The sequence below is a fragment of the Phalacrocorax aristotelis genome, chromosome 1 (assembly GCF_949628215.1).
Source record: "Phalacrocorax aristotelis chromosome 1, bGulAri2.1, whole genome shotgun sequence".
Classification (NCBI taxonomy): Eukaryota; Metazoa; Chordata; class Aves; order Suliformes; family Phalacrocoracidae; genus Phalacrocorax; species Phalacrocorax aristotelis.
In genome coordinates, this window is record NC_134276.1 from 161010346 (window position 1) to 161033781 (window position 23436).

At 48.9% G+C, this 23436-nt stretch overlaps 1 protein-coding gene across 3 annotated transcripts; it reads right to left on the bottom strand.

The window, feature by feature from the left end:
* Positions 1-195: 195 nt before the first annotated feature.
* Positions 196-22026, bottom strand: TMPRSS6 (transmembrane serine protease 6). Of its 3 annotated transcripts, none has more exons than XM_075076428.1 (18): positions 21293-22026; positions 19487-19643; positions 19169-19311; positions 18907-18974; positions 17499-17683; positions 14747-14788; positions 13587-13791; positions 13094-13230; positions 12434-12546; positions 11844-11953; positions 10206-10351; positions 9146-9244; positions 6883-6996; positions 6481-6597; positions 5539-5707; positions 3373-3644; positions 2001-2137; positions 196-1307 (listed from the first exon to the last, which is right to left on the bottom strand). In XM_075076428.1, exons 2-18 carry the CDS (start codon positions 19632-19634, stop codon positions 1149-1151), a joined length of 2364 nt encoding a protein of 787 aa, XP_074932529.1. In that variant the 5' UTR covers positions 19635-19643; positions 21293-22026; the 3' UTR covers positions 196-1148. The 3 variants fall into 3 exon arrangements, with proteins under 3 accessions (XP_074932529.1, XP_074932536.1, XP_074932545.1); XM_075076435.1 differs by lacking the exon at positions 21293-22026 and adding an exon at positions 21193-21286; XM_075076444.1 differs by lacking the exons at positions 18907-18974; positions 19487-19643; positions 21293-22026 and having other exon boundaries at positions 19169-19247.
* Positions 22027-23436: the final 1410 nt, after the last annotated feature.

Consider the following 23436-nt stretch of genomic DNA (forward strand, 5'->3'; position numbering starts at 1 on the left):
TTATTGGTGCCTGCATCCCTAAATCACAGCGATAAGTGAGGACCTCCTATCTAGCTAGCATATTGACCCTGCTGCACCTGGGACAGAGCTGAGAAGGAGGGCAGGGGTGTGGAAACTTTTGCCAGTGCTAGGATTGGAGTTTGGTCAAAAAGATACAAACCTCAAGATGATTTTTAACAGAGTAAGAGTCAAAAATCCTCTCAAATTAATTTTATTTCTAATTCCAAAGAGTGGCAACTTTTATATATATATATATACACACACACATATATATATCTCTTTAGTAAAAAAACCAAACCCATAGCAGTCAATGTTTAAGCACTGTGCCCTTAAGCCTTTTCCTTCACTTCCTGGATTATATGAGCTAGGAGAAGGAAGCAATTGAGATGCCCTCGTGTTAAAGGTGTTTAGAAGGGCTGAGGTGAGGGGATGGGAGGCTGCTCCAATGTTTTTACTGAGGGACCGGGGCCTTTGCCTGAGGGAGTCCAAGTGCACCAGTGGAGGCTGGTTGCTGCTCCAGCAGGGAGGCAGGACATGAGCTTGGGGTGTGATGCTGGACTCGTGCCCGGGAGTCAGTGAGACGTGAATTGTTGCCTGGCTGAGCTGAACAGCACACGCCAGCTAAGAAAAGAAGCAATTAGGCAGATGGAAGAGGAGGAGTGATGGGAGGGGAAGAGGGAAGAAGGATGAGCAGCAGGAAGGAAGAGGGAAGCAGATTGATTTCACAGTTACTGGAATCTCTAACTACATCAGTCACATTTTCTTTCAGCAAATGTTCCAGCATAAGATTGTGGCTAATCACATGGTTCATGGAAAGTTCAGCTCCCCTTATTCCTTTTCTCAAAAACCATCAACTTGGGACCATTGCTGTATGTTGTGTCATGTGTCATCCCACTCCCCAGCCCATTGCTAACTCTTTTGGATAGATGGCCTAAAACCACCTTGGGATGCTCCCTGGGAAGCACTGAGGGGGAAGAGGGTCTGCCTACTTTTCTCTACAATCCCCAGTGCAGGCTTTTTTACCTTGCTCAGAAGAGCATCCTGGGTCTGATGACACCCTACTCTCTCTGAGAGGCAGATGAGTGAGATCAGGAATGGGTGCCATGTGAATGTAGGTCTGATGGGGAGAAGGAAGAGGTGCAGTTTTCTCAGCTCGTGATTTGGTTCATCCAGCCCAGCACTTGAGTGATCCTGGTGTATACTCCATAGTGATTTGGACGTGCGCATCCCATTCCCCAGCTGACCAAACCAGCCAAAAACCACCTGCCACTGGGTTCCTTGCAGGCCAGCGGACCTCCAGAATCACCCTAGAGAAAGGGAAAAAAAAAGTGGGACAATGGTGATCCACCAGCTTCTCCTGCTGGATGGTTACACTAGCTTTGAATCCCTCTGTATGAAGAGTCCTGTGTACTCTCAACTCACGCCTGGGACATCTGCAAAATCCCTTGTACCTTAGACAGATGTCAAAACCAGTCTCCAGTGCAAACATCCAACCCGCTGTTGCATTCCTTCATCATGCAAATTCCTCCCTCTTAGCCAGCTCCCAAGAAGCTGACAGCTCTATTGTTTCCTTCTGCTCCGTGTGGGATTTCCAAATATATGGAGAGCAAGGAAGATGGAGGAATTTAACTGGATACCTGGAGGGATGGGAGGCAGAGGAATTCCTTGAGATTAACAGTAATGAAGGAACAGACAGGTTACTGTGTGTGACAGATGCTAATGAGGCTGAGGAGGGAAGAGACTGCTGTAGGCTTGGAAGTGGGAGGTAAAGAGTGGGGAATGGGCTGAAATGAGAAAAGTTTAAGTGTATTTGGATTGTGTCTAAGGCAAAGATGCTGGGAAGAAGTGCTCCTCAGAGCTATTTTTGTCCACTTAGATCAGAGGAATGGTTGGGGGAGTCGGACATTTTATGGTCTATTCACCCTCATTTCAGGCTATGGAGTGCATTTGGGCGACTCCACCTCCAGTAGTCAACCCTGATCCCACAACTCCTCTTTCACCTGACAGGCATCTTTCTTGCCCTTGTGGTACCCAGCACACAGCATCCTGGGAGAAATCATGTAGTGATAGGCCTCGCTGCAGATGTCCTGCTGGATGAGCTGCACGTCCACCTTCTGCAGAACATTGCTGATGTGCCCTGAGGGGTAGAGCACCAAAAGCAGTGTGGGTGAGCAATGGTAGAGCTTCCCACCATTTACCATGATCCCCCAGCCCATGCCCATCTTACTGCATGCTGAAAGCTGCTACCTGAATTACTGTTCTGCTCTTCACCAGCATTGCAGTGTCTAACTTTCAGCAGAGCACTTCACCTGCATGGAAGGAGTAACATAGCCCTGCAGTCTCCTTCCCTACAGGGGTATGTTGTGGGCACTTCAGCTTTTGGGACAAGGGGGATTCTGGTTTGGGGAAACCTCTGAGATGTTAGAGTTTTGGATTTGCTTCTTATTGAAATGGTTGTTAAGTTCTTCTAGCTAAGTATACAAACCAGAAGTGTCCGATTCTGGATAGACCTCTGAGTGTTTCCATTTAGGAAGCAACTGGCGCAAGCGTATGAGTGTGAGTGAAGACACTAAGCTGACCTGGGTAAGCACATCTATATTCCTGTGCCATGCACTAATAGAGAACAGCCTGGACCTGTTTGTTGGCCCTATTGGGAGGGAACATGAGGGATCATGCCCATACAGCTGAACTCTTCCTCACAAAACAGAATGGACTCATCCATACCACCCCATGGCAACAGGCCTTGGCCCATGCCGTCCCCCAGCAGTGTGTGGGTGCTATGTGGCCAAAATGGTACCAGAGTGCATGCTGGCAATCACACACTGTGATCCTCAGCAGACAGCACTCAGACCCTGCACTGCTTCCATTGAATTTATTAGTTTAATTGTTGCTGGGGGCACCCAGGTCCTCAGGTCTTTGGCATAGGTGTCCCCAGGAGACCTAGTCCTGGTCTGATGCAGAGCAGTGTTTCATCTCTACTGTCTTTGGTCAGGCTCTGTCCCTGGGAAACAACCAACAGGAACCCACATGTCTGTATAGGCATGGGATTAGGCTTTGGGACTGGGGCTGCTCCATGCTGTGACCATGGCTGAATGGTCAGATCCCTAATTCCTGAAGGGCTGTTTTTGTCTTTGGATGAAGGAACACATGCTGTACCCATACAGCTTGCCAGACTCTAATGCCTGCCTCTCCGAATGAGGTTTCAAGGCACTGAACAGGTAACTTTGGCCAACCTGTGACCCAAAATCGAAGGCGATGAGGGAGGCATAATGCTTTGGGGTGAACAGAAGTCTATTCTGCCCACCCCACCTCTGAACCTGTTTCCATCTTGGCTCTGCTACAGTAGACCACCAGCAAAGACCTTGCACCTACCGCCTTCCTTGAGGGCTCCCCAGCCAGTGATCCAGCAATGAAGGCCAGGCTCAAAGAGGTGAGATGGAGCAGGCAAGCAGATGGGCTGGATTAAGGGTGAGATGATCACAGGATGGTCCAGCTGGAGCAGGGCCACATCATAATCATGGCTGTCCTCCTCGTAATAAGGATGAAGGAAGAGGCGGATCACCTTGAAGGACACCTCTGTGTGGCTGGTGGCATTTTGCAAATATTTACCCAGGTAAACAGTCCAGATGGAAGCAGAGGCCAGTCTGTAGGATGCAGAAGAGAAGAAAACTCATCACGTGAACAGAGAAGGATGTGAAGAACCTGGCTGCTTCTGTCACAGTCTTTTGAGGAGTCTCTGATATGGATTATCATCTCCCTCAGAGGGGCCTCTCTTTTTATTTGGTTATTGATTTCAAGAAACTAGGTGGGTCATCTCTTTGATGCCTTGATGTGCCTGTACGGTGGGACCAGTTTTTGGCAGACACTCACACACGCTGGCAACTTGCTTGTTTTTGCTTACTTTCCTTAGCAAAACAGGCTAAAATATGTACGTAGGTTAGATAAGCAAGTGGGGCTGGTCATGTGCAAGTGACTATGATAGGGCAGAGTGCAAGAACTGAGCTGGTGAAGCAAAGCTCCACAAGAAAGAGACATGGAGAAGGGGAGCAAGCTCTGAGAAACTGCTAAGAGAGAGTGAAGTGAGAAAAGCAGCTTAGAGGTGAGGGCATTAAAAGGTATGACAGCCCTTTACAGAAGCAGGGCTAAAGCTGGGGACAGCCTAACAAGGTGACACCTCTGAGAACATAAGAGCAAAAAGCTAACAGCCAAGGGACACCCTGTCTTCAGCAGGAGGGTAAGGAGCAGAGGGGGTCTTGTCCTAGACCAGAGGAGGAAGCAGGAAGAGAGCTGGTTTTAGACTCAGACTCCTGTCCGCCTTTTACCTTACATGCGCCATTTTCTCCCACACTGCCTGCCTGGGTGTGAAAACTCCCTGGTTTGGTTTGATCATCTCTTGCTCTGAACTGCCCTTCAGGACTCACATCCAGCCTACTGCCTGCACAAACTGCTGCCTATTGCATGGTCCACCCCGGGCTGCTGCTGTTCTACTGCACCTCTTTTTTTGTCTTACTTCTTATCTCTCACACCACTTAAATTCTCTCCCTGACAGGCGCACACACATATGCCATCTAACAGGGCTGTGTAGCTCCATCCATCTTGCACTGGGACACTCAAAAATGGCCAAATTCAGCCTGTATGGACCGCTTGAAAGGTCTGCTACCAGTGCTGGTGGGCTTCCTTGCAGGGTTGTAAGACATGGGTAGGGGCATGGCAGGAGCAGGGTGAGGTGAGAAGCACAATTGCAAAGCAGCTCCTGCCCTATCAAGGCTGGTGACACCATACCATGGATGACCAGCAGCTCCTCCTCACTGAGCTCACATGGCATCAGGAGGGAAGGGCAGCCGGGGAACTCCAGCAGTAGTAGATGGGGAGGTGGGGGATCCCCACTGGCTCACTGGTAGAGGAAAAGGGGAGTTTGGAGGAGGTGGAGGCTGCCACTAAGGGTCCATACTCCTTCTCCATCCAGCCCTGTCCCCCAGCACAGCTGTGGACCTTCCTTTTCCTCACTTCTTCCCAGTTTGAGAGAATGAGTGAACCCCGCTGAGATGTTTGTTACTGCTGCTGTTGTGGTATGTACACTGGGAGGAAGGAACTGGGGGAGAGACAGTGCTTCCTCCTGAAAGGGCAGGCCCTGGAGGTGGGCAGCATGGGACTCAAACAGCATCCTCTGCAGGCAGTGCTGTCCTGGCCCCATCCTAGCATGTGCTGATGTCTCCGTGGTTGTGACAACGTGGGGACAAGCCAGAGCCAAAGCAAAGGTGGAGCTGTGAAGTGCCTTCCACTACCATTGCCCTCTCAAATCTGATCTGTGAATCCCAGCACTGCCCCTTTTTCCCCTGCATGCACACCCACATCCTCGTGCAGGTATCCATAGCCCTTTCTCCAGCTCCAAGCCACAGGAAAGCATGGCATGGGTGCCAGATGAAAGATGCAGCCACCCTGTGACATCTTCATAAGACAGATGAACCTCCCGTCATGTGTGACATGGAAAGCAACACAAATCCTCCTCCTCTCCAGCACCCTTCCCTCTCCATTTACCTCTCATCCTGGAAGCAGTGTGCGGCTGAGACTACCCAGCGGTCAGCAATGAGTGTTCCCCCGCAAATGTGGCGTCCCCGAACTTGCAGGCTGGCCTGCCACGGCCATTCCCCTTCCACAGAATTTGCACCACCCACGATCCTGCTGAGAGGGGCTTGCAGCCCACAGTCTGAGAAGGAGGAGACACAGCAGGTATTTCAGGGGAGGAAGGGAATATGATATATGCTGCCTGCCCTTTCTTTCCTACTTAACTGACTGAAGAGTTTAACCTCCAATCCCTTGCCTTACCCAGCCAGCAGATGCTTTATGTACTGTCCAGAACAGGTTTAGCAAGCACTCCCTCCAAGTGTGTGCCACCACTCATGCCTGCACAGCCTTACGCTACATCCAGCTGTAGCCTGGAGATGCCTTCAGGGCAGCATGTTGTCTGTGCTACGTGCTGTCCTGTCAGGGAACCTTTGCAGCCATTCCCTTTTGCTGCCCACTGAAGCTCCAGAAATACCATGCAGGGAAATCAAAACAAGAGCTCTCTCCCTGCCAGTGACCATGCAGCCATGGGTGATCCCTGGCTGGAGCCTTGTAGGATGGCATTACTTCACATAAGCCAGCATAGTGGTCCAAACTGGCTGCCTGTGCGTTGGATCTGGCCTGTGAGACACATCTATCTGGCCTGATGCCTCTGCCTGAAGGATATGGGGAGCAGCTGTCCAAAAAGCAGACACCTCCTGGCAGCCCAGCACAGAGAGCTGGCTTGTTGCTGCTGCCACCGCCACTGCAGGATGGAGCAGTGGCACTGCTGCCATGGGGCTGGGGTAGGGAAAAGGTGGTGGAACAAGGGAGGGTGGGTGTTTATGCTGGTGTGGTGGTGGAGAAAGGGGACAACTTGCAGCTATGTGGCATCCTTAACCTGCCTGGCTGACGTGTGTCTGAGCATTTCCTCACCACAGCGCTTCTCGTCAGACAGGTCCTTGCAGTCTGCAGTGGTGTCACACAGGGGGTTGGGTTTCTTCACACAGGTCCCATCTTCACATCGGTAAGTGAAAGGACCACAGGGGACCCCTGCAAAGAAGAAAGCGAGCCAGGGCTGAGGGAGGGTGTCAGGTTGCAAAACCAGCCTGAAGTGGGGGAAGAAAAAGGCAACAGAGTGCTTGGGGGAACTCCATAAATGATGACAGGGAAATTCCTGAGCAATTTTGGTGAGCTACAGAGCAAATGTTGTGAGCAGGTCAGGCACGTTAACTCCCAGCTGGTGCCCTTACCTCATAAGAGGGAGGTATGTTACTGACAGCCTTGGCTCGAGCATAGGGGAAGGTGTTTGTCAGCCCAGCACTGTCCCCTCCCTACCTTCGCTGCACTGCTCCTCGTCGCTCCCGTTGACACAGTCCAGCTGCTGGTTGCAGACCCTGCTGAACTCGATGCAAGTGCTGTCCTCGCGGCACTGGAATTTTGCAGGGCACACTGCATGGGAGGGAAGTGCCCAGGAATTAGGCATGCAAGGCATCAGGTGTGAGGTGAGGGCCCTAAGTGCACCAGTAGGCTCCACAGCCTCTTGCCCCACCTCATAAGGCTTTGGCAGACTGTGCTTAAGACCAGCTCTGGTACAGTGCAGCTGTGTAGTCTTGAAACAGTCTGCCGTGAAGAGCAGGAGCCTGGTTCCCTTTTGCTAAGGACCTGCGCTTAATCTGAGATCCTTCTATTGGTCTTTGCCTGATCTATATTGTAGGTATGTTTGCACCCTGTCTTATACCTTGCTGAGGCTGACTTAACTTTTCTTGACTTCTTGGCTTGGCCTCAGACCTGCCTCACCACTATGGACTTGTCTTGCGGTCACTGGACTCTTGGCTGACCCCAGGTTACCATACCAGACCTGGCCTGCTTGCCTTGCTGAGGTTCTGTAGGACTGCCTCCTGTCTGGTGAGGTCACTGTTCCTCCTGCCTTGCTGTCACCCTCAGCTCAATGGGTCACCTTCCCCTACAGAGCAGCTGCTCCCCTTGCTCTCTAATATGTGAGTCCTGAACAGTGAGGGATTCCTTGATGTCCATGAGCTCTGATAGCTGCTCAGGATAGAGATGTGCCTAAGGTGCCTACCCATCACAGAATTTGACTTCTGATTATACATATTCAGAGCAGGAACTGTTGCCTTGTCCTGTGTTTGTGTGTATCTATGTGCAACACCAAGCATGATGGGTCAGTACCTCCCAGGCATTTTCTTATTGCAATGACTACAATTTCTTCAGTAATTAGTGTGATGCTTCCAGATGGTTGGAGGTCTCAGGCAATGTGAACATTGATTTTAAAGATGGAGGTTGTTCCATACAGACATGGAGTGAATAAACAAGGATGCAACAGTGGCAAGAGTGTAAGAAAGGAAGGAAATCACTGTTTCTATTTTCATTTTCAAATACAAAGAGGTGTTTGAAAACACTGAGAAACATATACTTTTTTGTTCAGTCTTGGTATGTGTTAACCTGTGGAACTGAATGACGCAAGATATCCCTGGGTCCAAGGAGCTAACAGGATTCAAGAAAGGATTAGATATTCATAAGGATGCCTATGTATCCTTGTCTGCATGAGGGAAGCAAACCAGCCCTGAAGTCAGACAGCAGGATGATGGGACAGAGTGCACCATCAACACCATCAACAAGACTGCAGACAATACAAAACCCATCCTTGGAAATCCTGTGAGAACTCCCACTCTTCCAGCACTGAAATAAAACTTATTCGAGAAAGATTTCTCCTTCCTTTTACTTTAGACTTTTCTATACCTTTCTCTGAGTCTTTTAGAATTGGCCACTGTCTCCAGTGGTTCAAGGATCTTTCTGCTTGTGGAAGAACAGCTGTAGGGGGCAAGTAATGCAAAATTAGTGGCAGCAGCAATGTGATGAGCCCCCTCTCTCACACCAGGGATAAGAAAGTAGATTAATTAGGTGTTATGACTGAGTCTGAATAGCTGGTCCTATGAGAATAGGGCTTTGCAGGACTCCTGGGATGCTGGGGTCAGTGTCTGCATCAGCACTAATTGCCCTTGGCATGAAGAGCTGATGGCTGATTGAGGACTTAGATGCTCCCAAACTGGGGTGCAATATTTGGGTGAGGATCTGTACAGATCAAGTGTCACAAACAGCCTGGGGGCAGAGGGAAGAGAGCAGGGCAGCAGGTGGGCTTGGGGAGGTGTGGGCAAGGTGGGAGGGTTGGGAGGGGGGATGCTGAGTGGTATGACAGCAGAGGGGGCTGTAGGCCAGGGCTGAGGTTGATCGTCGGGCCTGGGTGGGGGGAAGGCAGGACAAGGTGGGGGTGGGGGACAGCCTGTGAAGGGGCCTTCTTTCAGGCTGCCTGGATCTCTTGGTGCATGGTTATCAGGGGTTTCTCCTGGGAAGACTGTGTGGTGCATAGGACCGAGAAGTGTTATTGCTCCTTCCCAAGCAGGCTGAAGCCACCTGGCAATGGGATAAGGCTTTTATGGATGCAGAGGTTTAAGCTCCTGAAGGTGAGGTACAAGGCTGTACCTAGGCCAGCTGAATCCTCCCCATCTCTCCCTACCTTTGGAGGAGCAAGGCGCTGTGTCCTGCTGAGACCAAGGACCAACGGGAAGAAGAAATCACTCACCACAATTTCTCTCATCCAGCCCATTGGGGCAATCTTTGATCCCATCACAGGCTGGGACGCACAAGCCATTCACCAAACACAGGAACTCCCTGGGACAGGCTGTGAAACCACCAGAGAGCAGTTAGTCCCCAGTGACCGTAAACCTCCTGCAGCAGAGCACCATGGCTTGAAAATGGAGTGTGGAGCTGAACACTTTCCTGACCACATGTGTGCTGCAGCAGCATGCTGGTGGCACTTGCTGAACTCCCCAAGATCTGCTCTGAATGAGGGCAAATGGAGCCAGGCTATGCACCAGGGGAAGGAGGGCTCTTTCCCTGATTCCTGTTGTACCAATGGGCAAGAGCCAAGGCAACCACCTGTCTGGTGTGCTATACTTCTGGTTTAGCACTGTTTCTTGACTCCTGAATGCTGCAGGAAAGATGAAATAGATTCTTTGGAGTTGTCAGAAAAACTTGGTTGGGGCCTTGAAGGGGTTGGTATTAGACACGTGTTGGCAGGTGCACGTATTCAGGGACTGCTACACATTACAGGCACCCTTTAGAAGGGAGATGGAGAAACCTTGGAAAGACAACCGTGGGTGTGCATTTGCATATGTGCATATGCATATTTGTGTGCGGTTTTATTTGTCTCTCACTTGCATGGATTCCAAGGTGAGCAGGAAACAGTTCTCTCTAAGAGCCCTTATAACTGAAATAAAAGTTGCTTCAAGTCAGAGATGGTCTCTCATTGAATTCCCAAGGCCAGTTTGTGATGTGGGCACAGAGGTGGGTCTGCAGGCAGCTCTCTGAAGCTAGGCTGTGGCACATGGATGCTCTGACAACATGAGGCAGGGCCACATGTGCAGAAGCAACTTTGCACATAAATGCCTCTCTTTTTTTGGCAGATCAGAGGTGTGTGCACCACCGCATTTGTGAGCGTGTGCCTGAAGGGCAGATGGCACCTAGGGCTCACGTGATGTGTCTTGTGTTTTTCCTAGCATAAGCCAAATCCATAAGGGCTGCTGGTAGTCAGCTGGGACCCCCACCTCCCCAGTAAGGAGCAAGGAGGAGGCTAAACTTACGGTCAGATAGGTTGTACAGGCTGTAAGCTGCCTGTACGCCAGGGCCAGTTAAGGAGATCTGCGAGGTGAAGGTGATGGTGATGTCAGCCGAGGATGTGACAGGGATCCGCTCAGCATAGGCTTGCAGGGTCCGCAGGCCACACAACCTGAGGGGCAAAGACAGGCAGGATGTCCCAGGCAGGGATGGAGGAGAAGTCAACCAAGTGGGGCAAGGAGGTTTGGTGGGAATGGGGGTGTGAGGGGGGCCACAAAGAGTGGGTGTGTGTGCAAAGCCCGGAAGGCAAAATTACTTCAATATGTCATGAGATTATGAAGGATCAGTGGGAAAAGGCTGTGATTTAAACCCATGCCCTGTCAACACACAGGAGAGCTGACACTGGATCTTGAAATGCCTGGTCACATCTTGGTGACTGAGCAAGGCCAGGATGAGGAGGGAGTAATGCTTGTGAAACAAGGGGTCCTCTCTGGGTGCAAGGCAGCATAACTAACCTAAGGGCTCCCCCAGAATGGCTGAAGAAGTGAGATGAGGAAGCCCCAGAGGCAAAGAGGGATGAAAACACCACCACACATGAATGCTGTAGTGGGAACTGATGCAAAGAGAGGGGAAACAGCTGGAATGTTCATGATACTCAGCACTGAATAACTGGGTGCAATGGTGCAAAATCAGGCTTGTCGAACAGGACGAGAACAGTCTATGGATATGTTGACCCAATACTGCCCTCAGGCCATGTGCAAGTCCAGAGTGACCCTACTGTGTTTGGACATTTCCCACTTTCTGGGCAAGTGCTGAATTCAGGCCACAGAAAGCAATTCTGTTCTTACATTTATCTTCTAGAAGAAGCCATGTTGTAGAAACTGTGGCACTGACAGTTTAAGAGAGGAGAGCAGGGACAGAGAAAGTGAAAATCCTAAGCCAGGGGAATGTAGTTTCTGGATCAGACCCTTCAGAAGAAAAGAAGTTGCCCCCACAGGAGCAGTGGAGAAGAAGTTAATGAGATGGGCTGGGGGAGGTTTTGGAGGGAAAGGGGCAATTTTGCAGTAAGTGGGAGGAAAAACAAAAGCCATCCAGCTTGGAGCCTGCTTTGAGGAGCATGGGAGCATAGCAGCTCTTGGTCCTTTACACCTGGGCAGTGGTGGGCAGCAGCCAGAGCTGTGTATGGATGTTGGTTTTGGGAAGTCCCACAGGGGGAAGTGGCTGTAGTCAAAGCAGGAGGATATGGAGCTAGGCAGAAGATCTGTACGGAGGTGGATGCGAGGCAATGGCGCACACAGATAATATTGCAGAGGTGGTGACAGGCAGATTTGCAAACACAGGACATGTGGGAGGACACTAAGGTTACACATACAGGAGAAAACTAGGAAGCCTGATGCAAACAGCAAGACAGAGGAGGCAGGCTGGTATATTGAAGCAAATCTGTAAGAAACGTGCACACTGGGGAGCCTGCGAACAAGAGAGGCTGAAAGAGAAGTAGATAAGCAAAAGGCACCAGCACAAACAGTGGCCACTGAGTGTGGTGATGGGTCCTTCTTCCTCAGACCTGGTGACAGGGCAAAGTGAGCAGGGAACCTGCAGAGGTTTAACACCAGTTTAATCCCAGGTGGGAAGTGAAAGACAGAAACCAGGACCCCAGCACACACCTTCTGTTCTGAATTATCCACTGGCCTTGGGTACAGGGCAGATCGTGCTTCTGTCTGCTGAGTGCGTAGGCGTCAAACCACAGGGTGACCCCATAGTTGAGGGATGGGACCTGCAGGAAAGGGAGTCCATAACAGAGTGGAGATGGCTCCTATGTGTGCCTCACCCTACTCCATATGACAGAAATGAGCAGGGTAGATGTGAAGGGGGGAGCTACAAATTCGCACAGTGCAAGACAGAAGGAAGCGCCGTCTAAACTGGGGCCATGTCACAGCTCAGGTTGGCTCTGCTGTTGATCCCAAAGCATGGTAATTCCTAGTAATTTCTAACAATCTGGTTCCACCTCGAAGAACTTTTCTGGAGACCAGATTTCAGATTCCTCCTCAGCTATGGCATCAATGCTCCAGCATGCAACGTTAGACTCATTCCCCTTCAGAAACACACTTTATGTGGAGGCTAGACAGACTGCCACCCTCTGCTTGCTTCTCATGATGATCTGACTGAGACCGCTGTCTGTAATCCCCACTAACGTGGGGAGCACCATGTGGGTTTCAGGGACAGGGTGGATGCTTTTGTGGGAGCTGGCTCTTACCGTCATGTGCCAGGTGCACTGTGTGTTGGGTGAGTAGTAACTGGGGTAGTGTGGGGTGCCGATCTTCCCCTGCTGCTCCAGACCTTCCAGCAGAGTTATATTCACTTCGCAGGCTGTAAATACAGACATTCAAAGCCCTGATATCTGTCAGCTCAACCTCAGCCTGAGGATGCCGTGTACTCACCCTCTTGTAAGAAGGGAGAAAAGGGGCTCTAAGACCTGATGCTAAAGGTGATTGGGATGTTCCACCAACACCCCTCAAGGGGCCTCTTCTACGTGGCAAGGGTTTTAGCCTCCTCCTCTTGTTCAGAGAAGGGTAATGGTAATGTATATTGCTGCTTTAGACTCCTATATTGAAATGACATTTTTCTGCTAGTGCATCTGGACGCGAGCCACATCTGGTCTGTCCATGAATGAGAGTTTGGGCCTGCTCCTAATGTATCACAATCACTCAGGCTGTAAAACTCGAGCAGATGCTAATGTATAAGTCCAGGTGAGGGAGCAACATCTAACCTGCTTTTTACTGACCACCTCTACCCTTGCAATCTAGTGTGAATTCCGCCCCTAATGGGGATGGACCACCTCTAGGAGTGGTAAAGTTGTAGGAGATAACCTGTCTTCTTCCTGTATCTATGCCTCTCCTCCTCCAGCCTTCCTTACCTTTGAGGGGCACCACCTGTGCTGAGAGAATGAAGGGGTCATAGTAGCTGTACATGGCTTTCTTCCACACAATGGACATGACAGGGCCTGATGAAAGAACTTCCACAATGGGCTCCTGCCGGCTGCAGCCATAGATCCTGAGGGGAAAGACAGAAAAGGATGGGAGTGAAATAAGCAACAAACAAATGAAAGAGAAGAACAAGAAAAAGAGACAATGGAGCTCTATGTTATCAACAGCACATGCCTGCTGTGAGGCACTAACTGAAACAAATAAAAGGCCAGCAGAGACACAGCTCATGCTGCTGTAATCTCTTAAACTGCATGGCTGGCTGTGTGATATGCCACATCAGTGACTTCAGCTGATCAGTGAGAGGCAGGTTCTGCATCAAAGAGAATTTCCTCTGATGTAGTCTGACACCTTCTCCTGCTGTGGTGTGTCGTGCCACCCTGCCCAGCTTCCCTGCTGTGCTTGCCTTGCTCAGGAGCTACCTACGAGGTGATGAGGTGTTTCTCCAGGGGCCCGGCTGCATCGTACATAGCCAGGCGATCCCTGCAGTCAGGGAGAGTCCACTCCAGGCGTAGCTTGATCATGTAGCCCTTGAGGCCATGGAGGTGCCAAAGACAACTGGAGGCCAGGTAGTCAGGGCCCTCCAGTGTTAGGATGTCATCCTCCTGGACATAACTGTACCTGTAGCAACCTGAATCCAGGGGAAAGAGACAGGGATTTAAACTTCAGGGTGATGTAAACAGAGGCACGGGAAGCTTAGGGGTGGCTGTAAGGAAAATTAAGATATAGGAATGTCACTTGGGATATCAGTGTCAGCCCTATTTCGGGGTAAGGCTGACTCATCCTAGTGATCTCAGTTCACTTTTACGTATATTGCGGTGGCACCGGTCGCCTTGTACTAGTGCCCCAGTTTATCTTTATAAGAACTGTCCCCTTTCACTTGTTTAAGCAAATGCTGCCTCAGGCTTTAAATACAAGCACAAAACAGTTATCTTCCACTGGCTTAATTTTCTTTTTCACCTCTTTCTCCTCTCACCCCCACGTTCTTCCCAGCTTTACATCCCCTCATCTCATTTCCAGGTTTCAGCAGGCTTGCAGACCAGGATTTCTGAGTAAAAGTCATCTTAAAGGTGAGTTTAGAATAGCATATCTAATGCAAGCTGCCAGACACAGCACTTATAACACTGCCTAAAACTACTAAAAGCACCTTCAAACGTCGCTAAGACAACAGACTCCTACATGACTGACATCCCATCCAGTGCAGGAAACCCCCACCCCACTCAGGTTTTCATGGGGCCTGGAGTTGGCACCATGGTACCAGTATACCAAGCTATTTGACAGGACTCATCAGGACAGGGACAAGACTTTACTATGTTGGCTACACTGCCTCTGGGAGCTGGTATCTCTGCACAGCCATGTGCTACTGGGGCAGAGGTGACAGGATGCTCAGAGCAGTCCAGCACATAGCTGCGTCATGTAGTTTGGATCTGGCCAAGCAGTGGCACTGGCACTGGTGTTCGCTTGCTACTGTTCTCATCACCTCTTCCCAGGGTTTACAACTTCAGGAAGCCAACAAGATTTCTGTCCCCTGTAAAAATCCCTCCCATAAAGTCACAAACTCAAAAGGAAACAAAAAGATAGCCTACCCAGAGTGGATTTCAGCACTACTATGTCTTTCACACTGGATTCTGTTAGAAAGGAAATATATAAAGGAAGATGAACAAAAAGATATACTGGTAGTATCTGAATGCTAGCATGGCAGGTGATGACTCCCTTCCTATGTAAATGGTTTGCTCACAATTTTGGCATGGGGCACCCTCCAGGTACTTCTCTGTCTGCTCTCAGGGACCTGTTTCAGACATGCCTTCCCCACCCCACCTCTCTGGAAAATCTCTCTGGAAAATCTCTCTGGCCTCTGCCCCAAATCCAACATGCTTACCAGCTCACCATGGGCTTCTCTGGATTTTTTCCTTGCCCATTTTCATGTGCTATTCCAGGACCTCTTCCCCTCCTTAGGAGGCCTGGGCATTGCTTCAGGCAGCCATCCCCCTCCCCTGCCAGCCACACTGCAGGGCACAACCCCACTTTCCAGAGCCTTCACTCCTCCTGTGCTCTCCCAGTTCACCCTCACTGAAAAGCATGGGAGTTACTGAAGGTGGGGAAGGAGATCTCTTTTGATGACCACTGGTTGAAGAGCTACTCAATATCCTTATAGAATCTATCTCTGGAGAAGGGAAATGCAGAGAAAGCCACCAGCAAGGACTACAAATCTGTGCAAAAGAGTCACAGGGTGGACAACGCTTTTAGGAGAGCTGGGCTTTGCTCCAGCCTCCCAGCTGAACTGGGAGCAGCCAGAGATCAGGTGCTACTGGGAATAATTGCCAAAATAAAAGGCACCATGAGGTCAGTTGAGTGTGAGAATTGCTTAGCCTTGCCTAGGTCAGGGCCTAGGCCTTCTGTAGCTCCTAAGTAGAGCTTGCAATGCTGTCGGGAGACCTCAACAGTTTTGTCATGGCAAAAACAAATGTGGGAAAAAATATCCTGCAGCCATAAGGCAGGCTCTTAGAGAAGTTCAAGGGCTGTAGGGAAGGACATGTGCTGAGCTGATATTTAGTCTTTTATCTGAAGGTAATAAAACTGAGTTTCCTGTAAGGAGAAGGAAGTCCTGAAACTCTCAGGGGGAAAGGGGAAGCTAAGTGACCTGGGGTAAGTATAGGAGTTAGTAAAAATAAAGCGTTGGAGAGGTTTCTGTGCTAGTCAATGGTTTACAGCTCTGTGTCTTAAGGCAGGCTGTAGCAAGACTTAATGTTTAGAGATAAGGAGGTCAGCAAGTGAGTCTGTCAGAAAGCAATGAAGTGCTAATGACTTGCTATTAGCTAGCTATTTTTTTCCCCTCCAGTTTTACAGAGCAAATGAAGCCAGAGGTTAAGTCACTGGCTTGAGCTCATCCTGGCCCAGCGGTATAAGAGGTTTCTGGCTTTTGCCTTAGTTGCTAGACTGTGCTTCTGACTAGAAAGGGAGGTGGAAAGGACTAGGGAAAGCAGAAGGAGCTGGAGAAACTACAACTGGTATGTTAATTCCAAAATACAAAATGTGGTCTGCTGAAATGAATAAAACAGTGAAACAGATGCGAAGGGAGTAAGGGGGAACTGGAGACTGCTAAAAGAATGGCACCATCATTTTTATTTGTTTATGAGTTACATTATTAAGTAAGTAAATAAAGGGAAAATGCTAGATGGGCTGACTTGGAAGCATTTAGCATATTATCATGATTTTTTTTAAAGAAAGTTAATTTAAATTGGCTGAGCATATGGTCTGGTATGGCGGAAACAAATCACAAGTAGAAGTAAGTGACTAATCGTAACTGCGGGAGGAGATGTCTTCATGAGATGCTAATGCAGCTTCAGAATAAGATCTTAACATGATGGTCTGGATGAGAGCGTGAAAATAATTTTGAGGAAATCAAATTTTATTTGGGGACACCAAAAAAAAAAAGATCCCAAAACAAAACAATTCAGACGTGGAGGGAAAAGTTAAAGAAAACATGGGTGGGATAGACTAAATAAGACTCACCTCAGAAAAATGCAAGATAATATGTCTAGGGAAAAAAACTTGGAGATGTAACATTTTATGGGAAGAAGCAGCTTAGAAATGAGAGTCCCAAGGGGAGAGAAGAAACACAATGTATTCTAAAACCTGTGAGATTTGGGGCTCTGTAAGAGGGATCAGATTACGCTGAGAAGTCTCATTATAAAGACCAAATACAAATTCCATCAGACTTGGATACATTGAATATAGGCACATCCATAGTCCTTTATCTAACACCTATTTCAGAGCAGTTCTGTAGGGGTGGTTTTTTAAGCAGGCTGTGATCTGCACTGTGGACTACAATAAATAATCCTTAAAAAAATATGTCAAGAACTGAAGTGGCAACAATGCTTTGGCTCAGAGGAAGACTAGTGGTGACTCAGCTACATTGCCTTTGTTCTTCTCTCAATCAAGTAGCCTGGAATAATCTCCCAAAGGAAAGTAAGAAACCTAATTGCTTGCTATTTTTGAGCTGAGTTGATCAAAGACATGACCTGTGTAAGATCTTACTCCACAGAAGCCAAAGCTGATGGGAGAAGGAGGAAAAAATAGAAAAGTTACCTAGCTGGTCACGGTCAGCTGTATCTCCAATAATTTTTAATCCTTCAAAGGAAGGATGCTTTTTTAAAATCAAACTTCAGTTCTTCTCTGTCAGGAAGAAATACATGTAATTGTATCTCCTGTTCCTCACTTTTCCCCTATCCCCTTCAGTAGTGACTTCTGTCCTTTCCTCCTAACCTCCCTTTAGCACATTATAAATCTTGGAGTGTTTCTGACTGCTCAGGCCACAGCTGAGCAGCTGGTACTTACCCAGCAGAACCAGTGAGTCTGGGTTGACCCTGTATTCCATCTGGTAGGACAGGCTGCCTGAGCTGTTGAAGCTGGTGTAGAGCTCTTGGTGGAGCATTGTGTTTACCCTCTCAGCAGTCACCTCTTTCTGCCGACTCTCAGGGATTTGGAGGGCAAACCAGAAGAAGAAGGTCAGAGCCCCTTCCCTAACAGAGAAATAGGATGTTAAATATCCTCTCTCTTCTCCTCCTGAATCACCAGAGAGGCAAAACCCAGAGATTAACCCAGCCCTGTTTTTCCACAAATCAGACGTATCTGTGTGGACTTCCCAGCTCACTGCTGTGACCCAGAGGAATCATTCTGAGTGGGGCAGCAGAGCTGCTATGTCCATGGTGCTAGTTAATGGTTAGTCCTTTGGGGGAGGAAGCCATTTAATGCCATCTGGCTTTAGTGATGACCATACGTGGTCAAATTAATGTGATAATTAATCAAGACTGGTCTAATGAGTAGTCTCATTTCAGGTAGAAATGACCTTTGGTTACTACTGGCCAGAGGTTAAAAAGAAACACTCAAGACTTCATTGTTTCACCTCCCAGTGGTGACAAGTGGATGATTTATGACTCAGTACATTACCACAAATATTAAAGCTGGGCAGGCTCAAGCTGCAGGAGGCTGTGACTGGGAAAGCTCTGTTCAACAAGCTGGCAGAGAAAATTGGCTGAGGGAGGGGTAAGAGATGTTGAAACAAACTTTTGTTCAGTAAAAGGCTAAAGGAAGAATTACAAGTGAAACTTTTCTTTCCCTGGCTGAAAATGGAGTTGCATTAAATGGAATTTTCCTTAGACAAATTTAGGGGTGTAGTTTTCCATGGAAAAAAAATCAGAAGCAAATGTATACATCAGTTTGCAAGTTATTCCTGCTTTCTTGATCTACCATCATGATCTGCAAAGCTGTAGGCCCACATCTATCCCATTCCACTGTTACCCTATTCCCAGGTGGACCATACTTGGCTGGAATACCTTTTCCATGGTGCGTTCTGGCCTCTCCCTTCTGGTGCCTAGAATCAGGCCTTAAATGACTTTCTTGAATTAGAGAAATTAATTTCCAGCTGCTTAGTTTCTACTGAGAATATGAAGCCCAGATTGTTTTTCAGCTCTTTCCAGTCATTTTATTTTCCTTCCTTGAACTTTTGCCTCTGAAAAATTTCTCAGTTTTGGCTTTTCATCATGACCTTGGATGAACATGAATACCAAAATATCCCCAGCTCTGTCATGCTGGAACTATTCTGGATCTGAACTGCCTAGCCTAACCTGGAGTTCATGACAGGGACTTAAGCAGTTTGTCATGGCTGGATTTCAGTGACACCACAGTACAACTGACTGGAATGTTTTACACATGAACAAGTAAAAATGCTCTGGGTGCTACTCACCCAAAGGCATACACTGTGCTCGAGTTGTAATATCGACCCAGCTCTGTGGCACGAATCAGTTCCTTCAGCTGCAACGAGAATGTTGTCTGATAACTACCACGCAATGTTACAGTGGAAAAGGGCCTATGGTCAATCCTATATTTTATCCCTCTTGCTGTACAGACCCACCAAGTCTGTCACTTGGTTGAGGGTACCTGACCCCTTCCTCACTCTACACACTGAACTGCCTCAGGGCCAAATCTGGTCATGAAATTGCCCTCACCATATTCTGGAGCTTAGCTGACTCCAACCAGAAGGCTCTGGACTCCACCTGCCCAAGGTCTGGGGAATACTGGCGATTGAGGACCTGGAGGCTGCCAGAGTAAAACTGCAGGATGGCTGGTTCCAGGTGCCATGGTCTGTAGTCTGCCAACAGAAGACAATACTGGATTAACATGCTGATATGTAGAAGAGAGGGGTTTACCCCTATGTATGAGTCTGAAAAGGTCACCCAGAGTCACTAATGCACTTTGGGCTAGGCATTGCCTTTACTACACACCATCCACCTCCTGTGTGGGGACAAAACGTGTTGAATTTTTACCTAGGAAATACCAGGTTGCTGCAGCAGCTCCAGCCAGCAAAAGAAAGGCTATCCCGAGGGGCACATAACGGAGGCAGTCACGTGAGTTAGTCTCTGGTTCATCCTTTGAGAGGGAGTTAGCATCTTCCTCCTGTTCCTCGGCCTCCATCAGGGGCACCTGGTGACACAGCACACCATGGTCAGGCTGGATCTTCTGTATCCCTTTACACCTGTCTCTGGAGGTGCTCTGCCATCTCTATGCTCCTCTCCCAAGATCTATAGACCCAAGAAGTCTGTGTGCTAGCCATCAAAGTCTTTGCTCAGTGCAAGTTCAGTGAGAGACAAGCTTCCAGGACATTGTCCTGTCTATGCCTCCTGGGTAATCCCTCAATTTTTAAAGGCATTTGCTGGGTTTTGCTTCTGCCAAAACCTCAAATGACTAAAATAATGGATTTATCCAGAGGCAAAAATGGTGAAATATTGTTCTTCCAGACTGGGAATGGTTTTAAAACTGGTATTTTATTGACCTAGAAATCAATGCAAAAGAAAATCTGTGACCTCAAATGCACACATTAATTGCACAAAACAGCCCAACCTGGGAGCCTGAAGTTGCACTTTGCCTGTTGTGTCATTTTGCTCTCAGTCCCTAAAAGCAAGCAAACCTTGCCATTCCCACCAGACCATGTGTCCCAGGATTAAGCCTGTGCTGGTAATGACTCATTAGCTGAGCTAGTGAGGAGAGAGCACCTGAACAATGTTCAGCCCTCCACCATCCTCTGCTTGTGCCAGGGGGCACCTTCTGACTTCCTTTGCCCCTCATCTACCCCAGGATGCTTCTTTTTCTTTGTCCTGATCAGCACCCCTTCTGTTAGCCCCAGACTCTGATGGTAAGAAATGCCATTGCCCAAGAGAGCCACGTTCATCTTGGTTATCTATCTTACCCGCCTTCCTTCTCCTTCCCTCTGCCATCACCCAGTGCATGGCTGCCCCGAAAGGCTTTCCGTGTTTCTGTTGCTGGAGAGGAAAGGGATGTGAATGCATCCACATGGGAGGGCACAAAGGACATGGGGAATGCCTCTACCATGTCTACGTGTCTGTGAGTCGTCTTCGTGCCCAGCGGTATACGTAACTGTGAAACGTGAATGCACAGGAGGGACTTGTTGCAGATGTGGGAAGAGATGGTTGGCCTCACTCCCGTTTCTAGCCCACGTGGATACCCTAGAGTGTTCACACGATAGGGGCGCGTGATCTTCTCAGTCTCCTTGCTTTCCCCCAGTTACTGAGCCCTGAGCCCTCCAGGCCCCCTTGCAACACAGAAGCATGCTTGCAGAATGTAAGCACCATGTAACTCTGAAACATTAAACCCAGCTTGGTGAATATCAGCACTTGGACAATCAGCAGCACATCTGCTTACTGTAATGCACCCTTCCAGAGAGGCACACGCTACAAACAGGCCCAGCACAGACTGTCCCCACTTGCTTGTCATGGGCCACCTTTCTGTGCAACCCCTGGAGAGGATATCCTCCCCAATGAATCAGGTTGTGTGGTCCAGGAGAGCAAAGGCACTTCTCCACTATCACAGCATCCCTTCAGAAACAGCAGTCACAAGCAAAGAACCGCAGATGGAGAGGAGGGGGGAGGAGGGCAGGAAGCAGCAGTAGAAGAGCTTCCTTGTTAGAAGATTTGACAGTAGGCACCAGGGGTTTCCCCCAGAGCTGCAGACCTACCTTTGAAACCCGCTGCTGCCTGTGAAGCCTGGCCCACACCCCCTAGGAAAGCCAGCTCACACATGCATGGAGGAGGGGAGAGAGGAGGACATCTATTTACCCAAGCTCAAAGTCTCCTCAGCAGTCAATAACCTGATGCCATGTCCCTTCAGCTCGGCCTTTGTCCTGCACTGTCCTGCCACAATGGGTCAGCACACGTCATGCAATGGCTTTTTTCTTTTCTGAAATTGAGGTTTCAGAGGCTTGCAGGGAGAGAAGGTCTGGAGGCTGAGCAGGGGGAGCCTGGAAAGAGTCAGGGAAGGAGCACCTCCAGGTATGCAGAGAAGAACAACCCAGGAGGCTGGTGCAGATAGCTTACGTTGTCTTCCTAGGGGGACAAGAAGTTGCTGAGCAACTGATGTATTTCTTAGTTACCCTCCTTGGTCCCATTGGAGGCAGAGGCAAAATGCAGGGTGTGTGCTCCCCAGCACAGAGATGGAGCAGATGCTGGCAGGAAGGTGTAGATCCCTTGAAGGAGGGAAGATGTCAGTGGGCAGGGAGTCTGGTTACCACAATGGTCATGCAGATGAAAGCAAAGCACAGCGTCTCTCAGTCTCCACCTGCAAGACTCCCTCTGGTCTTCTTGTGCTTCTTGCTGCCCAGCCTCCTGATGCTGGGCTCCTTGCACTCTGTTGCACCACAACTTGCTCCCCCCTGCAGCATCCGCTTTTCTTCTAGTCCCAGGTCCTCCTCACCTACCTTGCCTGCTCCACCTTCTGCTTACAGTCCCGCAGGTCTGTATATGCCCCTACGTTTTTCACAAAAAGCAACCACGTTCCAGCTAGAGCAGAGCAAATAGAGTTATTCTGTCAATAAATGGCGGGGCGGGGATGGGGACATGGACGACTCTTGACCTGGGGCTGAGCTCCAGCCAGTGGCATTGACCTGGGGCTGAGCTCATTTGGGCCAGGGCTCATTTGGTCTGATTTTGGCAGCTGGTCAGGGATAGCTGTTTTCACCTCTGCCACAGGTTCAGGTTTAGCCTGGGACTGTATGAAGACCTAAAGCCATTGCTGTAGTTGCCTTGTGGTGGATTGTAGTAGATGAATGTTATATGTGGATGAAAAGCTGCAGGGTTAGACTGGGAATGTGTCAGTGTGGTTATCCTGACTAACTCATTGCTGTACATATGGGAAACAGGTGTGCGGTGACAATAAGAAATGCTTTCAGAACTGCTTGTGAGATTTAAGAGACCAGATTTGACTTTAAAAAGTTACTTTCAGCCAAAATATCCCTAGATAACTGGGGTCTAGCTGTATCTTTAGGCATACATGTATAGGTATATGGCTTTCCCAAGCTTACTCTATGAGGGCTATGAGTGGATCGTAACACGGCTGAGGGTATTTCCCAATGCCAGAGACCTTACTTTTTGTATCCATCTTTCCTGGAAAGAAGCATCTTCCTTCTCTGGTGTTTTCAGCAGAACAATAAATATAGAATCTCAATCTGATCTATCTAAGCAAGCATACCACATCTATCACCGCAGACTTTTGAATCAACTAAGGACCCAAAACCTTGATCAGATTTGACTTCAGAGGAATTCCTTTGCTGCAAATACCTTTTACTTTCCACTTCTCCACAGTAAAAAAAAAAAAGGAAGGGATGTGGGAGGAGGCTGACAGTGATGTTGCCTATTTACGAACAAAGTATCTTGGAAAGAGGGAAATGAGAGATGTGACAGCTATCTTTGCTGTCTCCAGGCTTAAGATAAAGAGAGGACTCGTGTCTGTGGGTGTTAGCTCAATATTTTCCACACAGTGCTGGCATTCAGCTTTGGTTTGCCTCTGGTACTGATGGACACCATTGTAGTGTCTTTCTGTCGTTTTGCAAACCACACACTGTGTGTTCACATCAGCTTGAGAGGGGATGGCTCCCCATTGGACATTTCCAAAGAGGTCCTGGGGACCCAGCGGGGAAAGGGCCCCGTATCACTGAGAGTGTTATGCCTTCGGTATTCACAACCTGGGTTACTCACAGATGAGACCACATGATCTCATCTTCCTGGAAGAAAAGTCCGGTTATCACCAGATCTGATGCTGAGCACTTCCTGCCGCAGTGTGTCACACATTCACACCCAGTGTGGCTGTGAATGCAGTGCTAACAGGTTGCCAGCTCGAAAGCTGTCAGCATTTTCACAAGGGGGAGAAAATTACCGAGCCAGCAGGATGGTCCTCAGAGGCTTGCAGCAGGATCACTTCCAACTCT

Excerpts from the sequence above, each read along its gene's own strand:
- TMPRSS6 (XM_075076428.1), bottom strand. The coding sequence starts at position 19,634 with ATGGAGGCCGAGGAACAGGAGGAAGATGCTAACTCCCTCTCAAAGGAT. Across the intron at positions 14,789-17,498 it reads AGACTCACTGGTTCTGCTGG|AATCCAGTGTGAAAGACATA; the intron begins GTAAGTACCAGC and ends CCTTTCTAACAG. Across the intron at positions 6,598-6,882 it reads CGAGGAGCAGTGCAGCGAAG|GGGTCCCCTGTGGTCCTTTC; the intron begins GTAGGGAGGGGA and ends TCTTCTTTGCAG.